The 26323-nt window shown below is 29.3% G+C and overlaps 1 protein-coding gene and 1 long non-coding RNA gene across 2 annotated transcripts; both read right to left on the reverse strand.

The window, feature by feature from the left end:
- Window positions 1–2382, reverse strand: LOC114185675. Its single transcript, XR_003604883.1, has 4 exons — window positions 2145–2382; window positions 1687–1989; window positions 1094–1228; window positions 1–372 (listed from the first exon to the last, which is right to left on the reverse strand). It is a non-coding gene; the product is annotated as an uncharacterized LOC114185675 (long non-coding RNA).
- Window positions 2383–7623: 5241 nt separating this feature from the next.
- Window positions 7624–12006, reverse strand: LOC114184227 (phytosulfokine receptor 2-like). The gene has a single exon (XM_028071510.1). It carries the CDS (start codon window positions 10989–10991, stop codon window positions 7827–7829), a length of 3165 nt encoding a protein of 1054 aa, XP_027927311.1. The 5' UTR covers window positions 10992–12006; the 3' UTR covers window positions 7624–7826.
- Window positions 12007–26323: the final 14317 nt, after the last annotated feature.

Raw genomic sequence — 26323 nt, forward strand, 5'->3', positions numbered from 1 at the left:
GGCAGGACAAAAACCACAGTCCCAACGCCATCATATTAGCCGATACATATTACAAGGAAAAAATCCAAAATTTTAAAATATGCTGAAGGACTATCATATTAGCCGATACATATTACATTTATTTAAGCAACCAAAGCTAAATTATCAGAGTTCAGAAACCAAAAGATTAACCAAAAACATCTAAAGGAGAGGGAGGATAACCCTGGAAAGAACAAACAAGTCCTTAATTTAACCAAAAACATCTAAAAGAGAGGGGAGGATAACCCTGGAAAGAACAAACAAGTCCTTAATCTCCTATGGCAACGCAACAAGTGAAGCCTTGCTTAGACAAAGGCCTTCCACCTTTGACACACGAAAGAACACATCAAGGACCTGTTGAATAATAAAAAAGAAACAATGCTCACGAACAATACCAATTTCAATTTCAACTACATAAACCAACACAAAGGCACACTTATAAAGAGTGTGTGGACTCATTAAGTGATTTTGAACTACTTTATATAACTTATTTAAATTTTAAAATTAACAAAGGTAAAGTCTACTCATGCAAGTTTAAAATAACTAAAGATAGCTAAAAATCAACTCATAACCAGAATTCTACAAGAAACTAAAAATTTCACTAATCAAGACCTAAAAAGGACTCTAAAAGTAGGCTAATACTAAGGACTGTATTAAAACAGAAAGTAAATAACAAAAAAAAAATTATCTAAACAAGTTTTAATGGACTAAAAATGACTAAAAACTAACTCAAAAACTGATTCCTAATAGAACTCCAAAAATTCACAATTCAAACCTAAAAAATTCTACTAGAGCATATCTTCATAAAGCCCTCCCAAACCAAAAACTAACACCAGTACTAAGTAAACACAATACATGGCAACTACATAGATGCTCAATAATGTCAAGTACTAAACACAATACACAGTAATAAGCACACATAAGAAAATCTCTAAAAGGATGTCAAGTTCAAAGCTCTAAAATATTTAGACTAGAAAGTGAACCAACGTGTTAAACAACTGCATTGTGAATAGACTAGCATGTGACGTGAGAAACCAACAGGAATCTTTTCACCAGGGTCACAAGAGCATCATACCTCAGTTTTTTATGTCATAGTTGATTGAGGTGGTTTTTCTTTAGAACCAATAGGAATCTTTTCACTAGGATAAATGGATTCTACATGTTTTTCCCTCTCTGATAGTTCAGAAACAGTGTACATATAGGTTTCTTCCTACAAAAGTAAAACAAACACAAAAAATTGATTTAATCCAAACATATTTTGATTAGTACTCAGAAAGTGAAAGAAACAACGAAACAAAGCATGGGAGATTAGTACTCAACACTATATTAGAATATACATGACTGATTTCAAATATAAAAGTTATTTGAATAAGCATAAGTAGTATCTGAAAGCTAATAGCTTGGACATAAGTGTGTGAAATGGAAAAAGAACTGTAAGTGGCTCTGCAATTTGTTTATCATAAAATCAAAAACATAAATACAGAGTTTAAGAAGAATGGTAAAAAATTTCACATAAACTTATTCTAACATGGTCTAAATGGTTATAACAATCAAACCACAACCTATTTCTAAAACAGAATACAGAAGTCACTGTCAAAATTGCCTAAACACAAATCAAATTCATATTATCATCAAAGTGAAGAATGAAACAAAGAAGTGAACCCTCACCGCTACTTGAGAAGCTGTGGCATTGAAAAACGAAGCCTCTGCTTCAAGGTCCTTGATATTAGCATCAAGGGAATCAACCTCCGCATCCAAGGACTTCCCTCTTCACTGCAAAATCTCAACAGTTTGCTTCGAAGTTCTCTCTGCATAATACCCTTCTCCCAAATAAACCTAATAACCAAAACAAATGAAAACCTTTCGCCACAGAGAAAACGCACATTCAATCAAGGAATCGAACTTTCCCATTTGGTCTAAAAGGTCCATTTTCAGAGAATGCACCCACTCCAAGAGAAGAACACCCAGATCCTGTACAAAACAGAAATTAGCTTATACATTTAAAGTCCTCTACTTCGTATTTTGATCAGGAATAAAATCACCTATACAAATCATTTATTTGCCTCTACAAACCTCGTATGCAGCTAGAAATTGCTTAAATCGTCGAGATGCACCGGAATCTTTACCTGATTCAGAGGTTTGGGTTGTTAAACAATGCAACGATCACGAACACCTTTCTCGCAGCAATCAACGGAGCGTGACGCTAGGCAACAATGCCGGAACCAGTGAGAACACTGACGCCCATATTCACACGAAGTTCTGTGTCGAACCCTAGATCAAGAAGATTTTATCCTAGCTTCTGGTGTAGAATACCTTCAAAGCATGAGAGATAAAACGAAAGGGGGAGCAAATGGTAACCTAAATTAATTTTTTCGTAGATTAAAATCAATTATACAATTAAATTATTTTTTACGGTTACACAGAATGATAAAACGAAAAAAAAAATCTAACACAGAATTGGCTAGTAAAATTTAATTCTTTGTAGTGTTTATTTAAAAATATTATTATATAATTATTAATATAAATTAATAATTTATAATAACTTTTATTTAAAATATAACTTATAATAATTTTTATTTAGAAAACATTATTATAATTTAGAAAATTAACGTATAGTAACATTTTTAATAGTTATGAAAATAAAAATGTTACTAAAAATAGAAAATGTATAATTATCTATAGTGATATTTTTTAAAAACGTTACAATATTAATATTAATATTCTTTGTAGTAACAATTTTAAGAAAATGTTACTATATTATATCTATAGTAACATTTTTAATAAATGTAGCTGAGTAAATGTTACTGTAGCTACTAAATGGTGTAGTGGACCAAATTGAACAAAATTGATAAAAATTAAAATTTATTGAAAGATAAAAACAAAATTATGACTGATTTGACAAAATTTGACGAAAATTGAAAAAAAAAATATTTTAACCTAAAAATAAATTATGTTATTATTTATTGTATTTAATCAACTATTTACTTAATAAGGTAATATATAATAGTACATCATGTCTAATACAAAAACAAAAACAAGATTGCTTCCAGGGTGATTAGTGTGTTCATTTTTTTATGATAATAAAATGAATAAAAGTTTTATTATTGTTATTGTAATCATAAAATTAAATATAAATATTTTTTATATCTTTATTGTGAGTAATTTTGATTTATTTTTTTAAGTAAGTTTTTAATTAAAGAAATAGTTAAGTTTAAAAAATTGATCAAATGAAAAAAATATATATTAAATTTAAATAAACTGTCACTTTAAAAATAAGATTGATAAAATACTTATTTTAATTTTAAAAAAATTATTTAAAAGATAAAATTAGAAAATAAATGTGGACACCAAAAAGAAAAATTCTTTATATTAGGTGTTCTCTTGGGTGCGGTAGGAATAATAGGTATAGATCAATAGATTAAATCGATAATAAATGAAGTTAATGAAGTTAATCGTGACAAGTTATTTTAAAAAAATAAAAATTTGACTTTTTATGTATCTTCTTCGATAAATTACAAATATGTATTTTTTTATAAGATTAAAAATTCAACTCAATTAAAAAATACTTAATAAATTTTATAAAGATAAACCAAAACCTATATTAGCTCCTTTTAAATCATATTCTTTTAATGAATTCATGAATAAAGATAGAGGAAAAGAGAAAAAAATCCAACATTCTATAATAATGACTAGAGCACGATAAGAGAAAGAATCCGAGAAGTTATAATATTCAATTTGAAGAAAAATATGGTGTCACTCTCAAGAAACCAATGAACTGAGTTTAAAAGATTGTTGAATTCGGCTTTCAACAATTTTTGAAATAGGATGTCAAATCTTTAAAGCCTTGATTGATTAAAAGTAATGCAAATCAACTTTTGTACAAAACTAAAATTCAATTTGAATATTTTCCAATATGCAAGGTATATGTCAAACTACTCCATTAGTCTTTTAATTTTTAACAAACACACCGAAAGAAAATAAAAACATTTAAGAACTAAGATCTTTTGTGAAACAGTATAACAAGATCAACCTGGAAACCTTATCTAAGCCAACTAGAGATGAAAACAAATAACTTGAGAATAAAATCACCTAAAAAATGATTTTGCATAACACAAAATCTAGTTGAAGGTGATCACACGCAACATTTTTCTAGAACTAAAAATTTTAATCACAACAATAAAGCAAAATAACTTTGAAAAGTATGTTTAATCTCAATTCAATTTCTCCTTTAGTAGTTGAAGTGTTTTAAGAAAGATTGATTTTAATCGTTGCATTATACATACTCGAGATCATCCCGGACACCCAACCTAAGATCATCTTAGTCTGCATATACTCGAACAACATGATATTATATCAGCTAGGACTTAACAATAGAGATAATTGTGATTAAATTAAGACAACAACTAAAACACATTAACAAAGCATTAGGCAGATTAATCAAGGTGATTATCTACGTGAACTAGGTTCATCCAAATAAAAGCTTATAAATACAGTACAAATAGCATTACACAAAGTAAATTTATGACGTTCATTTGTTACTACACTTATTACCATCTAACACACATTGCAAACTTAAGCATTAGAGTGTCTTTCCCTTTAGATTTGGACAAGATCTGGAATCTAAATATCTTAACTTGTAGATTAGAAGTTGGAGGACACTTGAAGAGTATATCATGGAGATCTTTGCAAAATATATTCAATCTTGTAAGAACATTTATCGAAAACTTGTTCTAATAGATTAAAAAAGAGAAAATTATTTAATTTTGATTTCAAGTGATTTTAATTTATTGAATCATTGTTTTAATCGATTAAAAAAAATCTTACATTTCTAATAAATCTAAGAGTATTTGTGTATATATAAACACATTTAATCTATTCAAAGATAACTAAAATCACAAATGACTCCAAAATACATTCCCATGCTTTCTAATCCAATGAACAAATCTAGAAGGACTCCACAATACATTTAGTAGCTTTCTAATCCAATGATCAAATCTAGAAGGACTTACAACAAGTTAAAATCTTAAAAAGCATCCTATAAACCATATCAACACATTATTGTTTAAAGATCTCTGTCTTGATCCTCTAGTCTTCCATTGGCTTTGTCTCAAACAAGGTTTTCATTGATCAAGAGGGTGAAAATCCTTAAATACTTCACTCTTATGTCACTTAGAAGTCATGAGGTTGATAATAAGATATTGTCTTGATAAGATTGAAATTTTGGTTCTTATAACTCAAGCTCCATAAAGCTCTTACAAAGTAAACTTACTTTTTTTCTCAAATTTTACATATTTTTCAGTACATTACAAGTATAAGTATGTCCCTTTATAAGCTAAATTTAGATATCAATTATGACATCACTAACCATAATCATCAAGTTTCTAACTAATTTCCACTTAATAATCTTCAATATCTGCTAACAATTAATTCTCAATAGTGTAATCTTTATTAGCAATTAACTTAATGTTATCTTGAATGATCCACCTCTATAATTTGCTATCTTTCTATATTTATGACAAGTTTAGTCGGTTTAATTAAAAATCATAATATAAATTAAAAATATATATAAATTATTTAACCATCACATGACTTTTTATTCTGCTTAAATAGAAAATTCTATTATTTATTCTATTATTTTACTAACTCGTTTCTTTAAATAATGTTATACTCACATAAATAAATTATTTGTGCTATATCATAGATGAGAAAGAAAAGTAGATCTTAATGAAAATAAAATATACATTTATTTCTGTTACATAATATTAAAATTTCTTCTGATTAATCATTTAAACACGTGATTCTCCAACTCTTAATTTTGCTTTCCAATCCCTGAAGTAACATAGTCTTGTCTTGTGCATTAACTATAATTTTTCAAATTAAATTCTTTCAACTATGGTATTTTGACGACAAAGTTTTCAACTTAAATAAATATTTCTTTTGCAACTATCTCAAACAAAACCAAAGTAATGCATTATCCCAATTTGACAAAATTTAGCTCATGACCAACTAGGCACAACTTTTAATTAACTTTCCTTTCTAGTATAAATATCAAATAAACTAAACACGTATAAGCAACATTTTTTCTGGTTTTGATCTATTATTTTCGGTTTGACCCAACTTTGGCATCAAACAGAAAGAAAAAAAAAAGTTTCTTAGGTTAAAATTCCATAACTAACTAATCTTTTAGACGAAAATGTTGATAATTCCTCTAACATTTTGTACAGTTAAATATATTTGTTTTCCTTCATTAACTCCCAATTAATTACAATTTGTAAATATATATGTTTTTCTCTTGTCTACACATCAACAAAAAAACATGTTTAAACAGCTTTTTGGTTCATAGATAAACAATTTAACAAAAAGGACACATTTTTAGAAGATCTAAGTATGTAATAAGAAAACTTATGCGCTTATCTTTCTTTTACTTACATGGCCTCATATTTTGTTGAAAAATTCCATTTTAAAATGCAATCGTATCAATTCTGCTTTCATTGATGATGACTTGACCTATATCATTTCTACTTTTTGATTTCTAAAGTACATCATTAAATATAAGCAATTATTGATCACCATACGCGGAAGAGAGTATGCTTGGATATGTTTATAACCACCCAATTTGTGCATTAGATGAGTTCACATACACCAAGTTGCTACACACAAAAAGCTTAATCATATATTCAAATGTGTAATTGCAACTTCGTGGTTGGTTTCATGGGATTTTAGGTTAATCAAAACCTTATGGCTAATATAGAATTTCAAACACCCATAGAAATTTCCTCCATTTCCCACAGAAAGCAACTTTTTGGTGTTGGGAAGGGTTTCAACATGGAAAAGACAGTCCCATGTATAATAATAATACATGGCAGTGGAATTTCACATCACTGCTATGATGGGGTTTGTTTCATCACCCAATTCAAATTCCTTAGTGCATATTCCACTATCTTCTTGTTATGGCCATGATGCCCCACCTTTCAGATTTTTTTTTTTCCTTTCTTCCTTAGACCACTGAGAAATGTTGCTCCTCTTGTGATTCAAGGGTACTTCCATCACCAATTTTGTTACAAGAAAGTAGTCAGTGTTTTCTTCCCATAAAAAACACTGTTTGACTTGAAAATTGAAGTCTGCCAAATCTTTTTCAGTCCTTGTTTTCCAAAAGTAAATGACAGCATGGAAAACAAAGTGTCATGACATGAACTCATTTGAATATCTACACTATTCTCACTTACATATTGCATAGGTAAGGTTTTCATGCAGTTATTTCTCCCAGTTGAAATAAGGATTGTAAATACTCGGAATCAACTCTTGTTAAGAAAAAGAAATGGTGCATGCATGGGTTTTAGGTACAAGTATTAGCCACACAAAGTGAATCTTACCCACAATCAGGAATAGACAAAAAATCCAAAACTGAGTGATTTAGACCATGCCAAGAAGTCAGCCCGAGGAGAAAAGGCACCTACATTTGGAAGTATTAGAAATCATTTTGTCAGAAATCACTATGCATCACATGCACATGCATGGCACAGTAAACGAGTCAGACTAAGACATTACATTAAAATCACTAACAATTGTCCACAAATTATCAACGGAAAAAAAAAGAAAGAAAAATACTCAAACTGTTTATTGCAAGACCATCTCATTGCCAAAATTATCATTTATACATATTACACCTATCAGTTTTAATGAACTAAAGAACGAAATAAGGCAGTAACTATATCAATAACATTCAACCTTCATACAACAAACTTGCTTTACAACTGTGTAGTCAATGATACATCAACCAAAACCCAAGGACACCAATGAAACTACAATCACTGTTGAGAACCATCAAATCTTACACTATCAAGCCATGAAACAACTACTTCAATAGCTGGTCTCTGCCTAGGATCTTGGTCTAGACATTTACAAGCAATGGCAAGCACCTCTAGTAGCTGTTTCTCATGATCCTTATGCCAAATTGCTGGATCAAAAATTTCCTGCTCCTTATTCTCAGATTTCATCTGGAACACCCAAAAAACCAGATTTCTGCAATTTTTCCCCTTGATGACTTCCACAGGTCTTCTACCAGTAAGAAGCTCGAGAAGAACAACACCAAAACTATAAACATCACCCCTGAAGGTTGCTGTCAGTGTCTGACTATATTCTGGAGGAATATATCCTAAAGTTCCTACCAAGTCAGTTGTCACATGAGTGTCATATGGTTGAAGTAGTCGTGAGAGACCAAAATCAGCCAAATGAGCTTCAAACTTGTCATCCAAAAGAATGTTGCTAGATTTAACATCACGATGCACTATGAATGGTTCACAACCCTTATGCAAGTAAGCTAATCCACGTGCAGCACCTTGTGCAATCTTCAGTCTTGCATCCCATTTTAGAGCTGCACTTTCATCCACACACTCATGCAGCCAATAGTCCAAGCTTCCATTCTCCAAGTACGAGTATATTAGCAATCTGTCATTGCCATGCCGACAATATCCTTTCAGAGAAACAAGGTTCTTGTGTTGAGCTCTTGAGAGGGCCTCTACTTCAGCTTGGAATTCACGTTCCATCTGACCACAGTCACCTGAAAGTCTCTTGATAGCTGCTTTTGTGCCATTTGGAAGATATGCCTTGTAGACAAGACCAAACCCACCACAACCAATGATATTTGCCTGGTTGAAATTGTTTGTGGATTTTAACAAATCTGCAACTGTAAGATCCTTGCAATCTGAATTCTGGAAAAGAACCAACTTTGAGGAAACAAGTGCCTCGGATAACCTGTGTGGCCTGCTATTGAGTTCCTCATCATAGTTGTCCATGGGCTTATCATCATCCCTCCTTGACATTCTTAGCAAAATAATTGCAAGAAGCAGTGCAAGCCCTATCCCTATACTTATAGTTATGCCAAGGACATTGCTTCTACCAAGCTTTTTGGAAGAACCGGAAGAACTGATGGGCTTAGTATTGTTGACAATTTTGCAAGGAGAATCAATTTCCCTACAAAGCCCTTGGTTGCCCTCAAAGCTTGAACTTGGGAAGCCTAAAAATTGATTCCCAGTTGGAATTGATCCCTCTAACCGATTATATGCCACACTGAACTTTGACAAGAAAGTGAGGTTATTAAATGATGAAGGAATTTCTCCAGTAAGATCATTATAAGACAAATCTAAGGTTTCCAAGTTCTCCATCTCCGAAATAGTGCTAGGAATGGTACCAGTGATGTTGTTCCTGCTTAAATCCAAGACATGCAGTGCTTTCAATTGACCAATTTCGGGCCATATATTTCCACTCAATATGTTATTGCTCAAGTAAATTGAAGGAGGGAAACTTGAGGCCTGGTTGTATTGCAATCCACTTGTACTTGTGTTTCTCTTAACAAAGAGAGGAATGAATGCAAAAGCAGCAAGATTTTCTCTATTACAGTTTGCACACATGAGGCCCTTTAACTCTGTCAAACTTTTTGGTATTTCTCCTGAGAGAGAATTATTCGAGAAATCCATATAGAACAAACTGTCCATCTGACCAATCCAAGAAGGAACACTACCATTCAAACGGTTCCAAGACAGGTCAAGAACTGCCAACTTCCTGCAATTGGATAACCAAGAAGGAATATGACCTTTAAGACCACAATTTCCAAGTGCTAAAATCATAAGGCTCTCAAATCCTACTATGGTACTTTCTAGAATTTCCTCACCATGGAAATTCTTAGTGAGGATAAGAGTGGTGAGATTTTTGCACTGCTGCAAAACAGATACTGCCCGAGATAAGTTCTCAATGCTGTTGTTTGAAAAGGATACAAACAAAAGTGAGCTTAGGTTTGCATAGTTTTCAGGGATAGAGCCAGTTAAGCTATTCCTAGCAAGGCTTAAAACCTTCAATTCACCACAAAAGGACAGGGAAGTTGGAAGATGTCCAGTGAAATGATTAGTAGCAAGGTCGAGTGTTTGAAGATTAGACAAGCCAGTGAAATTAAGATCAATAGGCCCTGACAAGGAATTATTTCGGAGGTTAAGGACCCTAAGCTTAGAGCATAAAGCCAAGGTGGGGGGCAAGGGTCCAGAAAATGAATTGCCATGAGCTTCTAATTCTTCTAGCTGCAAAAGATTCCCAAATACATTTGGAAGTTCCCCAGAAAACCTGTTTCCACAAAGCACCAGAATCTTTAGGTTAGAGAGCTTACTTAGTTGCTTGCTTAACTGGCCAGAAATATTGTTGGCAGAGACTGAGAGCCCCTCCAAGGCTGACATTGAATACAAGGAATCTGGAAGAGGGCCTGTAAATGAATTGGAATCCAAATGCAGCCGTTGGAGAGATGTGGTGCAGTTGTCCAAGCCTTCAAGACCACCAATAAACTTATTTGCTGACAAATCAAGGGTGTGAAGTTCTTTGGCAGCACTGCAAATTTGTGAACTGAATCCGCCAGTGAATGAATTGTTGCTCACGTTGAGAGCAAGAAGGCGAGGGAACTCCCCAAAAGGGAAGAGAACTCCAGAAAGTGAATTGCTAGAAATATTCAATATTTCAATGGATTGCAGACCAGAAAGAGTTTCAGCAACGGGTCCAGACAGCATATTATGGCTCACATCAAGGAACTTCAACAGCTTCAACTGGGAGAACTCCACAGGCAATCCACCTTTAAGGTGATTCAATGAAAGATTCAGCACACTGAGCTGATCTAGCTGTGCTAAAGAGGGTGAAATTGTACCAGTGAGACCCATTTCAGGCAGGATCAACTTGGTCACTCTACTAGTAACTGTTCCACCACCTCCAGTCACATTATCACAAACAACTCCACGCCAGTTGCAGCAGACAGAGTCATTGGACCATGCTGCGATGATAGAGCCACTTGTAAGTTTTCCTGCAAACTTCTTCAGAGCTGATAAATCATGAGGGTCACAGGGGACTTGATTATTATCAAGCCCTAGTGACAAGCAAACTAAGCAAGCCAAAAAACACCATTGTAAAAGTGTCATTGATAAACATCTGAGCAGCACCATTGCTGAAACCAAACTGATATATACTCTGCTCAGAATCAGGACTAAGCTCCCATGAGCACAGCAGAAGCTAGTATCACTGGAAAGTGCAGCGTTGTGCTCAAGAAAAAGAACTACAATGAAGTATCTTTTAGTCAGAGCTCCTAGACTTTCAGCCTCAAACTGCAACAAACAACTTGCAACTTGCAAAGGAAAGCCACAATTTGAAGGTAAAGATTTGGACTACCAATCCCCACCAAAACCAAATCCCAAGAACAAGAGATCTAGACAGTGGGAGAACCCCTACTCAAACTGAAAGCAGATTCAGAAACACCTCCCTCGAAGAAAGAGATAAGATGCCCAAATGAAGATACTTATATCCCATATCCCCAAACACCAAAGTAAGTAGAACAGGGACCATATGGCAACAGCTTGCGGACGAAGCAACCAACAGTGGCCATTAAAAAAATGAAAGTGAGACAACAATCAACAACGCAAGTGGAGGGTGTAAGATCCCTCAATTCCAACCTGAAATGTAAGATCTTTGAGCTAAAAAACAAAAACCCATAACCTCAAAACTCAACTCAACTAAACAGCTACCATTTAGCATGAAAAAATCCAACGGGATCTCTCGGAACTCAAAACACACCCCAAAGACAACCCTTTCACACAACAATGAAATCTGTGTTTACTTGGTGCAGCAGAAACCAGAAAGGTTTGAAATTTAAGCCCAAAGGTGAACTGAGGGAGCAGAGGAAAGAAAAGGGGAGCCAAAAACAGTGCCCTGAGAACCTACTCTCAACAAACTTTCATCAAACGGGTCCCCGTCAGCTTCCAAACCAAACCCTTTTTTTATTGTTTTCTTCCTTCTAAGATTTTGATTTTTGTTTTCTTTTTCTTTCCAAGAGTAATAGCTGTCAGCTCTCTCTGATTTTCAAACCTAAACAGTGATCGATAGAATCTAGAGGAAGACAAGGATAGCAGAAATCTCAAATCAAGAAACCATGATGTAGGAGAGATGTAGTATGGTAAAAGACAGAAAAGGAAAGTTCTCTCTCTTTACTCAGAATCCCTAAATATTTATTAGAAGAAATAAACTATTTCCTTTAACATATTTTTATGATTAAATTAACATTTTTATTATTAAACAACGTGTAAACTTCTATATGAATTTATTAAAGCATTCAAGTCCATGTTGATGTTACCATGAATTTTTACGATTAATGGATTCAGTTCATTATAAAATATACTAATCATCTCAGGTAAGAATTTAATAGCAGTACTTTTTAATTTTATTTTTAATAACAGTTCAAGTTACCATATACAATTCATGAATAAAAATGAAGATCTAAAAAATAAAATGAAAAAAAAAATTGTGTTTATTTCTAAAAATGGATTTGAGAAAATGAATTTAAGTAGACTTGAAAAAAAAATGAAAGTTTGGTTGTTTGAACGATGAAAGTTTGGTTATTTGAATGAAGGAAGACATGATTACGGATGTAAAAAAAATTCGTATCCATGAATATCCGCGAATAAAATCCGTAATGGGTAGAAAATGGATATTAAAAATAGATATCCGCTATCCGCGGGTACGGGTATTTTTGATACCCGCATGTTAACGGGGCGGGTACGGGTATTATAGTATCCGTATCCATGGATACTTGAACCCGCTAAACTTTAATTCACAAAAATGCCCTTATATATATATATATATATATATATATATATATATATATATATATATATATATATATATATATATATATGTGTGTGTGTGTGTGTGTGTGTGTGTATGTGTGTGTGTATAAGTAAAAAATATTTTGAGTCTTCATCCAATAATGGTGGTCGGATTCTTACCCCACGTCGGAGTAAATTACTTCCATATATTGTGGAGGCATTGATGTGTCTCCAAGACTGATTATGGACTAACATGGAAGGTAATGAAATTAACACTTTTACTTAGATATTTTAATTAAGTGATTGTTAAATTTTTTTTAATGAACTTTTTATATTTTCAGACTCTTCTAGATTAAAATTGGACAACATGAAACTTTATACAAAGTTGCAAGATGTGGACATTGATGAAGTTAGTAATTTCTTTAATATTTCATTCAAAAATAAACTACAATATAAATTTTTAGTGATTTTTTATTTGTTTGTTTTTCAGGAATCAATTGGAGAAGAGTGGTTTGTTGATCCAAGCATTAGTTATGGTTAAATATTTGTTTTTTTAAATATTTTTGTAAATATCTGCGGATACCCGTGGATACCTGCAGATATAAAAAAATAAACGAATACTCATATGACGGATACCCAACGGATATGGGTACGGATACGGGGTGAATATTTATCCAACGGGTAGGGTACGGGGGAGCTACTACACGTACCCTACCCGCCCCATTGACATCCCTATATATGATAGATATAATAGTTTAAAATTAATGATTTAACTCATAAAAATATAAAAGTATTAATTTTACCGTTAGATGTTAAAGTAATTTAACTTAAATTATAAATATATAAATTATATAACAATGATATCAAAGTGATTATTTAAATTGAAAGAAATTATTATTAATAAATATACATTAAATTAAAATATGAATTTTAGAATTTAAAATAAAAGAAAATTTTAAAAATTAGTTTAAATAAAATTAAATAATAATTTCATATTATGAAATCATTTTAAATTAAGATGTAATATAAATTAAATAAGAATAATTTTATTAAAAACATCGGTGTATCGATGAAAATAATTTATATCAAATTGTTCACCATGAAGATTGAACACTTTGTATGTGGTGTTCAAATAAGAGTTCAAGTAGCATCTACTAAATTTACAAATTTATAATATTTTAACAAAAAAGTAAATTAACTAATTTAGACTAAACATAAATGTAATTTTTAGTTAATTAAAAATTGGTTAATTTTCGATTCAAGTAAAACACTAACTGGTTATAATTTTAACAATTAAAATTTTATAATAAATATTATTTTCATATAATGGTGTAAAAAATTATTTAAATTTCAATTTAATTAATTAAATTGTTCTATAAAAGCAAAAAGTGAAAAGATAAAAAAAACACAAGAACAAAATGGTAATTACATAAAAAGTGAATTAATTTTCCAATCAAATCTTTTTATTCAGAGAGAATAAGTATTTTTCCCATATTTATCTTTACAAATCTTCCAAATTACCTAATACAAACACAATAAATACCTACATTTTGATAATATGCTATAGTAAATTAATAAAAAAAACAAACGAGACAAAGAGATAATAAGAAAATACTCCCAAGTAAATTTAGAAAATAATTATATGCATACTAATTATAAATATAAGTACATAAGTAAGTTTTATATATAACTAAATTGTTTCATTACCACCAACCATAAACAATTTATTTATAAGTACTTTATTTTTATATAATGAATAATATGAAATAAAATAACAAATAATAATACCTTTATTTAAATAAAATAATAATGTATTTTCATTTTTATTCATAAAATAAAATACAAGATGGTGTGATAAAAAAAAAGTCAACAATTTATCTCAATCCACTTATTTATTACAATAAGCCGTATGAGATTTATATAAAAATATATTAGAGTCAATTCATCACAAATTCAATTCAAATTCATTTAATAAAAAAATAAAATAATATTATCATTAAAATATATAATGTAAAATTAATTATTATATATAAAATAACATTTATAATTTATTTTTTATTTTTAAATTAAATTATTTTATTTTTAATCAATTTATAATAATTTTATTATTTAATAAATTACATAATAATACAATCAAAGCAGCTACATAATTCCTTAATTAAAAATATATCGCATAACTCTTCACTATTTATCTTTAAAAAAATAATTGTTTCTATTTTTTTAAATTCTATTATTCATTTATAGAAACGCGATACACATATTACGCACATATGTATCCTTAATTGCTATAAGAATAATTATATATACTTTTTGGCATGATTATAATTATAAGTTTTATCAAATTTATTACAAATTTATTAAGTATGAAGTTTGACTTTCAAATAAAATTATGCTAAACATCATTATAAACTTTGAAATTTTTATTATGCCGACATCTTAAAGATCATTAAATATATTTCAACACATGAAATTTTATTAAAAACAAAATAAAATAAAAAATAACAAAATATTAGAAATCACACAAAACTCAATGATAAAAATTAATAGACAAACTACCTATTGTGAAAACAAGTTTGAGTTTTCTAATAAAATATGTAATGTAACTTTTTATGTATGTAGATCTCTCATATCATGTTGATGTAACAACAATCATGTGTTTGATTATAATTTTCTATAAGTACACCTTTAATACTTTTGATCGCAATCGCATAACTATATGATCAAATCTTCAATGTAATTTTCTATAAGTTTTTCTTCTACACCCATCTAGATACGACCAAAACCTTGTGGTAGAACGTTTATAATTTTCTTTATGAATGTCTTTCAAACACATTATTGTCATAGTCACAATCCTATGGGACAAAATTTTGGTGCAAATATTCATAAGAATGTTCCGTACACACTTGTGGAATTATACATGATCCTATGGTCAAAGTTCATGTGTAATTTTCATTTGATATTGGACTAAACTTAACTTCAAGTGAATTTTGGAATTAACTCATATCGAAACTTTGAAACAATTTAGTCATTCATCTTCTGAAATACGTGAATTTAGTCCTTTTAATCAAATTTTATTAAGTTTATTTGACATTTCAAATGTCTTTCATAATAATATTTGACCTAACATTAAAGCAAAAATGTGTTAAACAATATAAACAACTCAAATATAATTCTGAAATGTGTACGAAACATCAAATAAACCTAACAAAATTTGATTAAAATGACTAAATCTACATATTTCGAAAGATGAAGAACTAAATTGGTCTAAAGTTTCGAAATAGACTAATTTAAAAATTCACTAAAAGTTAAGGGACCAAAAACATATTTAACCTTTTGATATTTATGTGAATGCAATTTGTAGTTCAAGTCCACAACTTGAATATCTCTAGCTCGATTTTATGCTTGGAGCATCTTTAACTTGTATTGAAATCCTCTAGTTTAATTCCTAAAATTAAGTATTTCTAACTCAATCTTCAATTTGGAGCATTTATTTATACGAAAGACATGATAAAATGGTATTCCTTGAAAATAAGTGACAACTCCCTAGTAAAAATATAGAACTCTATTTGGAAAATGAATTATGTGATACAACCACTTGAAAATAAGTTACAATTATTCGAAAATGAATTATTGGTACAACCATTCCAAAAATGAGTGATACTACTAAACAAGTAGTCATAACTCAAAAATAATCTATATTATACAACCACTAAAAGGTGGAGGACAACTATTCAAAACAAATTATAAATTATAAAAAAAAACAATTACTCAAAAATAAGTCATAATTTAAAATGAATTATTAATACAGTCACTCAAAAATGAGTAATAACTACTTCAAAATGAATTATAACTTAAACTTACCTAATCATCAATGGAAATAATGAATCACGTCTTCTCTAAATATAAACTATACTTTTTCTAGTCATTTATATTTCACGTTTTTATATAGTTTATCGAAGCTTATTGATCCTCGTTAAAAAAAAAAACTCAAATTTAACTAAAATTGTTTACTTAAATAATTATATATTTACTTAAATTCTAAGTTTGACAACTTTAATTTTTTTCGCATTTAACAAATAAAGATATAACTCCAAAAGACTTATAAATAATTTTTGTAAGACCCACTTTTTTGTTTTAAGTTAATGGGCCTAGCGTAAGTGAGTAAGAGGTCCAAGCCAGCCTATTTGAACCTCCTGAACCCTTCTAGCTACTCACATTTTCTCATTATGCGCTCATTTATAGAATCAACCCCTTCTCCCTCACACTTCTGAAATAGAAAGCTCTGCTAAGGCATATACTTCTTCCTTCTTCGAGGTAGTTCAGTTCCATTTCTTCCATGTAAGTTGATCCTCAACTTATACTTTCTCCTCTCCAGCTTTGTTGTCGTGGTTTCGTCTAGAGATCATCTTTGTAACCTCGTTTTCGTTCTAGTATCAGTGTTTCCAGCTTACTAATTTGTTCCTAGAGGTGTGGTGTTCATCTGTTGGGTGCCTGTGTTGTTTGTTAGCATATGTCCAAGTAAGGGAAGCTAGGGTTTGCATGTTTTTACAATATTATGCTTGTTTTAGTTTTTTTCATGTTTATATGGCTTGTTTGCTGTTATGGTTGTCTGGAAAATGTTAAAATGCTATTTGGTTTTGAATTTTTTATTTTTGCATGCGTGAATAGTGGAGAAAACCTGGTGTTTTCGCCCAGGCGAGCGAGTCTCGCCCAAGCGAGAGCATAAAAAACTCTCACTGGTTTCTACTCGAAATTTTGCTTAGGCGACGAGCCTTCGTTTTGAGCAATGAGTAATCTCGCTTAGGCGGGGAGGTCTCGCCTAAGCGAGAAGTCGCAGAAACCTCACTGTTTCACTCCTCGAGCTCTTGCCTGAGCAAGGACTTCCAGCTTGAGCGAGACTGGTGTAAGGTCATGCTTTAGTTCTATTTTCTTCTCTGATGTGATTGTTTGCCTGTATGATAGAGTGTTTTACCGTAAAAGCATGAAGTATGATGCCATGCATGTTGTATGAGATTAAATGAGAATGAAATTTTGCTATATTGAGTGTGAAATGAAACATGAATTGGTTGGTTGGTGGTGCTTTGGCATGAGATGATAATGCTTGAGATGACATGTGGAATATTGTTGATAAAAGAATTTCATGGGAAACTCTTGATGATGGTGTGGTTAGTATATACCTTGATGTAGGAGATGTTTAGATAAATGAAGGTATCCTGAATTCTAATAATCGTTCACGCTCACATAGAGTAGAATGATTTATGTGGTAAGAGTGGCAGGAGGTCCTAGTCTTGGGACGTAATTGGCCTAATGCATTACAGAACTAACCTTGTGTGTGGTTGGGTGATAACCCATTGTGTCTAGACTCTGTAGAGTTTAGAAACCAGCACAGGTGCATAATTCATTTAGAATTCTATATTGAGTGGAATCTGGATAATCGTGTCAGAAAGTCTTGCATTTGTTTGCTATCACATGGTTTGGGTGCCTACTGCCTTGTTTGTTTACATCCCGATTTAACATCTACTTGCTTAATAACATGATGAAAAATATTTTATTCTAGCTTACCCTTTCTGTTTGGTGTCTATTTCTCTGTTTGGTTTTTCTTTTTTGCAATGATCACCAAATAATTTGGTATGAGCATATGTGGAATCTCTTGGTGGTCGTTCAGGTGATGGAGATGCAGTTGTCTAGGCTTTGTCCTGTTATTGTTCCTTGTGTTGGGAATATAGTTCATGTACAGTTATTTTGTCAACTCTTTGTTCTATGAGCAATCTTTTGGACAATTGTTCCATTTCGACTAACGATTTTTATAGCATCTGTTTAAGCTTTAACTTTTCTTTTCAATATATTATGAATGACTATAATGGTTGATACTAATATACTTTTTTCGAATGCTCTATTCATATGATATTTGTTTTATTTAATAGAATTATTCTATTTAAATGGAATGTCTTAATTTTTATTAGCATATTAATTATTAACCATATAAAACACAAGTTGAAACAACTCCATTATTTTTTTATTCATCTTTAGTAATAGAAGTTATAACAACTTCCAAAAGGAATGATTATTTTATAATGAAAATATTTTTCACCTTAAAAACGAGAGCTCATAAACTATCTACATGATTCGTTCCATCATTTGCGAACTAAAATTTTGAATTGTTTATTTACATTAATTTATACTCTTAATCATTATTTTATAATGGATATATTTCTTCAACCTAAAAACGAGAGCTCAGGATATCTATACATGAATCATTTCATCATTTTTTTATTATAACAAAATCTCTTATTAGCAACATTTAGGCATAAAATTAATTAATTATTATAATGACCAATTTAAGTACCGGTAACTAAAATAATTATTAAATTAAGTATTATAATGAATTAGTCTTTAAATTAATCAATAATATTGACTGCTAAGCTTTTAACTACTAAAAGATTGATTTATAAATTATTATATTAGTGACTAATTTAGACATAAATTTATAGACAAATTTTTTTAATAACAAATGTTAATAACTAATTTTCTATAATAACTAATTTGGAGACTAACTTAAAAAATTATTTTAATTACAAATAAATTTTAATTTAAAAGTTGATATAAATTAATCCTAACTAATTATTTTCTGTCGTTAAAATTATTCGCTTATAAAAATTTATTTATTTTTTCAGTTTGGAAAGTAAAATTTGAATTGCCCATTTACATTAATCGACAGTTTTAATACTCTTAGTCCTGATTCTTCATAAAAGGACGAAATCCAGAATTAGGGGTAGGAAACTAAAATATTCCATTTTGCTAGAAAAATATACTAACTTATTTGTCTATAATATTATGGAATATGATTGATATGACATGAATTTAGTATTTAATGAAAAAAAAATTATAAACTTTTGACTTAATATAAGAAGTATGAGGATTATAATATTATTTATATAATAAGTATTAGTTAGAAGTTTTGAAAAGATGAGAGAGGGGCTGACTTGTGGAGAATAGATTGGGAAGAAAGAGCAAAAGTGTGTGCAAGGTGCTGACTTAGGAACACATATGGGTCCCATTTTTCTCTCTCATTGTCAATGTTGTCTACCTAATTTTGTCTCTTCCTTTCTCTCTCTTTGGAATTAATGGATTCTGCTGCTATTCCATGGCTGCTCTAAAACCACCACAACACAACAATTACTTTTCTTTTATTCAACGTTCAAACCTCAAACCCCGTTTTTGCATTCTGCGCCTCGCCTACCCTTCTGCTTCTCAATTTCTACAAACCATTCAAAATGGAGTCATTTCTCACTTCATAACCTTCCATCAAATTTCGTTTCTTCCAAATCATACTCTTTCAGAAATTAAAAAATTAAAAACTAACCAATTGTGAAAATTTTGTAAGGTGATTTTGTAATTTTAAGTTAGGTTTTGACTTCGTTTATTAAGATACTAGTAGAGTTATATTAGAATTTATGTTATCAAAATTTATTATTTACTTGTTATTGGATTGTTATCGGGTTATTTATAAATATTTAGTTTTATGTAGGTTGAAATTTTTATGGTGATTATTAGGATGTATTTTGATTGGGAGATAGACATAGAGAGAATGAATTTGAGAGGAAAAAGTTGGAATTGTTTGGATTAGGAGAAAGATAGTGTGACTTGAGTGAATTTGAGATGAAAGTTTGTATATAATGTGATAAATATGATAGATTAACAAATTATTTTTGTAGATAATATTAGATGTTTATCAAATTACCCTTGAGTAATTTGTATAGTAAATTTAAAAGTAATTAATGGAAATAACTTTAAAATGAAATTTTTATTTTTATTTTTATTTGAAATTGGAAAAAGTTAAAATCTCTACCCATCATAAATCTTATCAAGGATTTACATATGGATAACATGCTTAAAAAAAGGTTAAAAAATTGCATGAGAATGTTAAATTGTAAAGAGTTATGTTGGTAAATTCTAAAAAATGACGTGGTTCCCCTTCACATTTTTTGTATATGAGGGGTAATTCGCATTTTCACCTTCACATTTTATTGCAAATAACTGGAAACAAACCTGTATGCCACCCGCTAATCTGTCTTCATGCATAGTACAAACCTCGATCCAAACACAACGTCAATGATTACAAATTTCACCTTAAAAATTTGTTTTATTAAATTGAGTTAAGCTTAAAGTTCACTTCTCATCACAATTTCAACATTACTTTTTTAATTAGCACTTGTTTAAGGTTAGAATACGATGGTGGAAATTTCATCTAAATTTGATTTATATAATAACCAAATTCAAGATAGATTTTGAAAATTTTGTCTTTTATCATCAACGATGAGGGAAATTTTAATTCTCAATTCTTTTTGATTAGTTTAATAACGAAAATCCAACCAAAATTCAATTCTTATAAAATTTTAGTACTAAACCAACAAAGGAAGTTGAAAATTCGACTCTTTAAAAATCGATTTCCCACATTGAAGAGGAAAATAATGTTTAAACCACTCAATTTGGATTAAGTTTTGTTTTAAGAGTGTATTTTTGTAAACATTTCAACTTTGTAATCTTCTATCCACCCAACCTCTATTCCTTATCTTCTTCAATATGTTGAAGCCTTCCAAATCACAAAACACTATCATTATATTGAAATATAAGCAACTAATGAAACACACTATTATCAATTATTTAAATCAATGTTGATAAATATAAGGTTTTAGCTTTATGAATAAGTAATGATTTTCTAAAGTCTTCTATAGTTCAAGAGTCAAAATTGAGGAAATTACATCTTCTCTCTTTTCACAATGCTGACTTGTAAAAGAGAAATTGTTTACTTGTGTTTGTTGAAGATGAAACAAACATTTCTATATTTTCTTCATTTTTTTTTCTCACATCCAAATTCAAATAGAAAATTAAACTACGTTATGAATAAGTGAAGAGATTTTTTTAGCTGCATTGATTTAAAATAACAAAGATTGTGAAAGTCTATGAACATTTTTCAATGGAGGAAGGGTTAGTTCACAAACCGTTGACAATTTCAGCTCACCAACTGTGCTTGACCTCTTATTTTTTCAATACCAATTTTCTTTGCTTTCGGTGGAACAAAATCCATTGCTTCAATTTAGGATATTCAATGATGTCTCACACCTATGTAAATAAACAGTTATTTATTCATATATATATTTTATCTATTGATTTAGATCCATAGATAATTAATCACCTATTTAAATATAAGGATATGTGTATACTTGCACTATCTACATATTTATTAATATGTTAAAAATAAACTTAAATTAACTAAAAGTAATAATAAGTAAAAAAATTTACCCATAAAATGGCACCATCTTGAAGGAAATAATCTTTAGATAAATTAAAATAACACATTGCATGTAAATGTTATTTACATTTTTATATTAACAACGAATATATCCGTTGCTATAAAATAAATTGTTATTTATATACTTTTTGGACTTATTTTATTTTTGATATATCTATATTTAAGAAATGGTTTACTCTTAATAAGTTCAAGTAGGTTCATGAGTTAAGTTAAAAGAGATAAAACTAATTAATGTCTTTTTTTATACGTTTTGAACCCAAAACCTTGTTGTTAAGATTGTTAATTGCTATCACTTTTCTTTTGGTGTTCCGTCCCTATCACTTAATTATGGATTTATGAACAAGCTAATTAATTTACGGGTGCATGCATGAGAGATTTTTTTTTTTTTATATCAAGTTTATTGAAATATTTTGATAAATAAATATTTAGAGCATGTTTTAAGGATACATTTTATAACGAGAAATTTCAACACTACTAATTGATTGCAATGGCAAAACATACTTCTAGTTTCATAATAGTAATAAAGACGGAAAGAATTAAAAACTTTAGATTAAAATACATATTTAGTTTCGGTTTTATCAATTTAGCTTTTTTTAATACCATTTTAATTTTTATAAAATTTGTTCAATTCAGTTATTTATGTTTAACGGTGTTTTAATAATTAACGCACAATAAACAATGTATGGTACGTGATAATTTGTGTTTTTTTTATAATTTTCTTATAACTTTTTTATAATTTTTCTTAATTAAAAAAAAATTCACGTGTCAAGTGAGTCTCGTGTCACATTAGGGATGTCAAAGTGAGCTAATTTGTCTTACACGAGTTGACTCACTACAAATTGAGCTAAAAAAGACCAATTCAACCCGACTTACTTTTTGGTAAGCTGAAAATTTTAAATCCGGTCCAATCCACCATAAGTTGGTGAGTTAGTAGATTTACTCACTTATAAATGTTTTTTTTTTGTAATTTATTTTATATATTTGTTGTATTACGATGATAGTAAGTTGACTTAATTTATTTTATAAGATAGTGGAATCAACGTGTTCACCTAATCCTCGCTCGAAATATTATTATAAAAATAATAGTTAAAGATTAAAATATCAACGTATATAACTTGACAAATAAATTAATTAAACATTCAAATTATTCAAATATTATTAAGCAACATTCTAGCATTTAAAAATGTGAAATTGTGAACCTATATAATTAAAGTAGTAAATAATTATAAAAAAAATGTTGGTGGATTAAGTGGGTCAATCACCTTCAACCCTGCTCGAACCTATTTAACCCTATGGGTTAAGTGAGTCAGATTCAGCTCAACCCACTATTGAAAAAACTATTTTTTTCTCAACCCAATCCGGCTCGAACCCATAGTAACCATAGTAAGCCGAGTTAACTTATGGATTCAAACCCATTTTGACATCTGTATGTGTCAGTGTTAATATGTGCCATATGTCAGTGTCTTATATTCAATTTAGTTTTTATATTTGTTATTTTTATTCAATTCAGTCCTAGTTTTTTCAAAATTGAGATTAAATTTAATTTTTATATAAATGTTATATGATTTTTAGGTTAGACTATTTAATTGATTTTTAACATAAAAATCACACAAAGTATTAAATAGTTTAATTGATTTTGAACCTAAAAAGTCACATAAAATATTGAATAGTTTATGTGATTTTTAACCTCTTAAAATTTTAAACCAATAATGTTAGTCCTCACTTCTAAAATTTTCATTTCAATTTTAAACTAACTCTAACTATAAATTAGGAATGTTTTAATAAAAAATGTATAACATTTATATAAAAATTAAATTTAGTCTCAATTTGAAAAGAGACAAAATTGCTCAATCTAAAAAAAAGACCGAATTGAATAAAAATAACGAATATAGAAATCAAATTGAATATAAAACTTCGACACATGATACTAACATGTGTCATTGACCCTATGGAACAACTACTGCCACGTGACACGATGTCGTATACATTTTTTTAAATTAGGAAAAATAAAAATAAAATAAAAAATTTAAAAATCTCATGAGCTTATATGTGATATATATTGTTCACTGTATGTTAATTATTTAGAAAATATTAGTAAAAAAAACTAAATTAAATAAAATTGACAAAAATTTGTACCTTATTAAAAAACAATTACAACTTAATTAACAAAACCAAATGAAAATAGAAATAGAATGTATTTTAACCAAAACTTTAGTATTGTGTCTCAACAATTCGTATAAAAATAAAAAATATTTCTTAATTAACTTTTATAAAAAAGTGAAATGAGTAAAATAATGAATATGGTTTTCAATGCAACAATTTATTTATTTTCATTATTAATAACACTTAACTTTTAATCAATTTAGAAGTGTAAACTTTCTTCCTCTCCATATATACCTTTCTGAGACAAATTTATTCAGAAATATCTTTTCTATAAAAATTAAAATTTCCATTATAAAAATTAGTTTTTTTTTTATTAAACCTAATTCTTATTGGAAACAAACAAATTAATTTAGTATCACTACGTATTTTAGAACATTATATAAAATGAAATAATGTATAAAGTAATTCAGTTTATCAAAAAAGTTTATTCATTTTTTTCTTATTTTTTATCTTGAAAGATATTCTCTGAACATAAAAATAAAAATCTGATTTTGAATTAGACAGATTTGAAATTTTGAACTTGCTCATGGGATTTTCGTACACAGAAGAAGCAAAGAAGAGGGAAAATGTTGGAGGCCGTGGAAGGCACGCGAAGGAGAGAGCGTGGGTTAAGGTGAAGCAATGGGAAGGGTGGTAGGGTGACTAATAGTGATTATTAATTATAATAATAATAATTGATTAATTAAAGTGAATGGGATTAGTTAGTTAATGTGAAACGTGACTTGATTTGATTTACTGCCTGCACCTCATAGTCACGTGATTCCATTCAATCAAATAATAACCACTCCCTTTTTTTTTTCCTTTTTTTTTTGTTGGCATTGACCACTCACCTTCACATACCCTCTGTTTTCAAACTTACGGGTACAAGGTAACACAATCATTGCGTCATATTTTATTTTTATTTTTTTCTATTAGAAGGTAAAGTATAAATTTACTCACTTGTGTTTTTAGTTCCTTAAATTTTACGATTATGTGATTTTAACTTTTATTTATGTCTTAATTGTGTCAAAGTATCTCAATTGCATAACTTTAGTAAATTGTTAATATTATGTTGGCGAAGTCTAGTAAATGAAAATATTACATTTATGCTAGTGTGATATTAGAGAAACTCAATGGTCCCCAACTATAATATAGAGGATGAAAATACACATTTATCATATTTGTTAGAGGCATATGTTTTTAATAGCTTTGGACCAATTTGGTTTTTAGTATTGAAAATTAATTCTAATTTCGATAATTATTAGTTAATTTTATGTTCAAATAATGAAAGATAAATTTAAATTTTCTATAGTTCTTTATAAGGAAATTTTAATTTATAAGGCAATTTTAATTTTGGTATGTATTAGTTGGATTTATGAGTTCAAAGATTAAACCGGCTTTTAGTACCACAATTATAATACTTTTGTTTAAAGGGTTAAATATGTTTTTGGTCCTTTAACATTCAGTGAATTTTGGAATTAGTCCATTTTGAAACTTTGGACCAATTTAGTTTTCATCTTTCGGAATACGTGGATTTAGTCCTTTTAATCAATTTTTTTTAGGTTTATTTGATGTTTTGTACGCATTTCAAGATTGTATTTGAGTTGTTTATACTGTTTGACACATTTTTGCTTTAATGTTAAGTCAAATACTATTGTGAAACGCGCTTGAAATGTCAAATAAACTTAAAAAAATTTGATTAAAAGGACTAAATTCACGTATTTCAAAAGATGAAAGACTAAATTGGTTCAAAGTTTCGAAATTGACTAATTCCAAAATTCACTGAAAGTTAAAGGACCAAAAACATATTTAACCCTTGCTTTAATGTATGTATTTATTTTGATATTATAAATATTAAATATCCATATAGTCAATTTTTTTAAAGTCAATTTTTAATTTTTGGGTATAATGACAAATCTTATATCTTTCTATATTACTTTTGGAATTTTGTTTAGTTTTAGATATCACTTTGCAACAAATGGGTTTCACACCTTTTAGTAACGGAATAAGTTTCCAAACTTTGTTGTCTCGCATGAACTTATACTCCTCATTTATTGTTTCAATCAACTTTTTAAAGTTGGAATTTTGCATGGTTTGACAAAAGTTGATTGAGTCATCTTCTATAATTCCATTATTTTCCTCCTGTTCTTGGAGAAATATTATGTAATCATTAATACTTCTCATTTCTCTAGTGGATCTTTGTAAAGGTACTGACTCATTAAGC

Source organism: Vigna unguiculata, chromosome 5, assembly GCF_004118075.2.
Source record: "Vigna unguiculata cultivar IT97K-499-35 chromosome 5, ASM411807v1, whole genome shotgun sequence".
Taxonomy (NCBI): domain Eukaryota; kingdom Viridiplantae; phylum Streptophyta; class Magnoliopsida; order Fabales; family Fabaceae; genus Vigna; species Vigna unguiculata.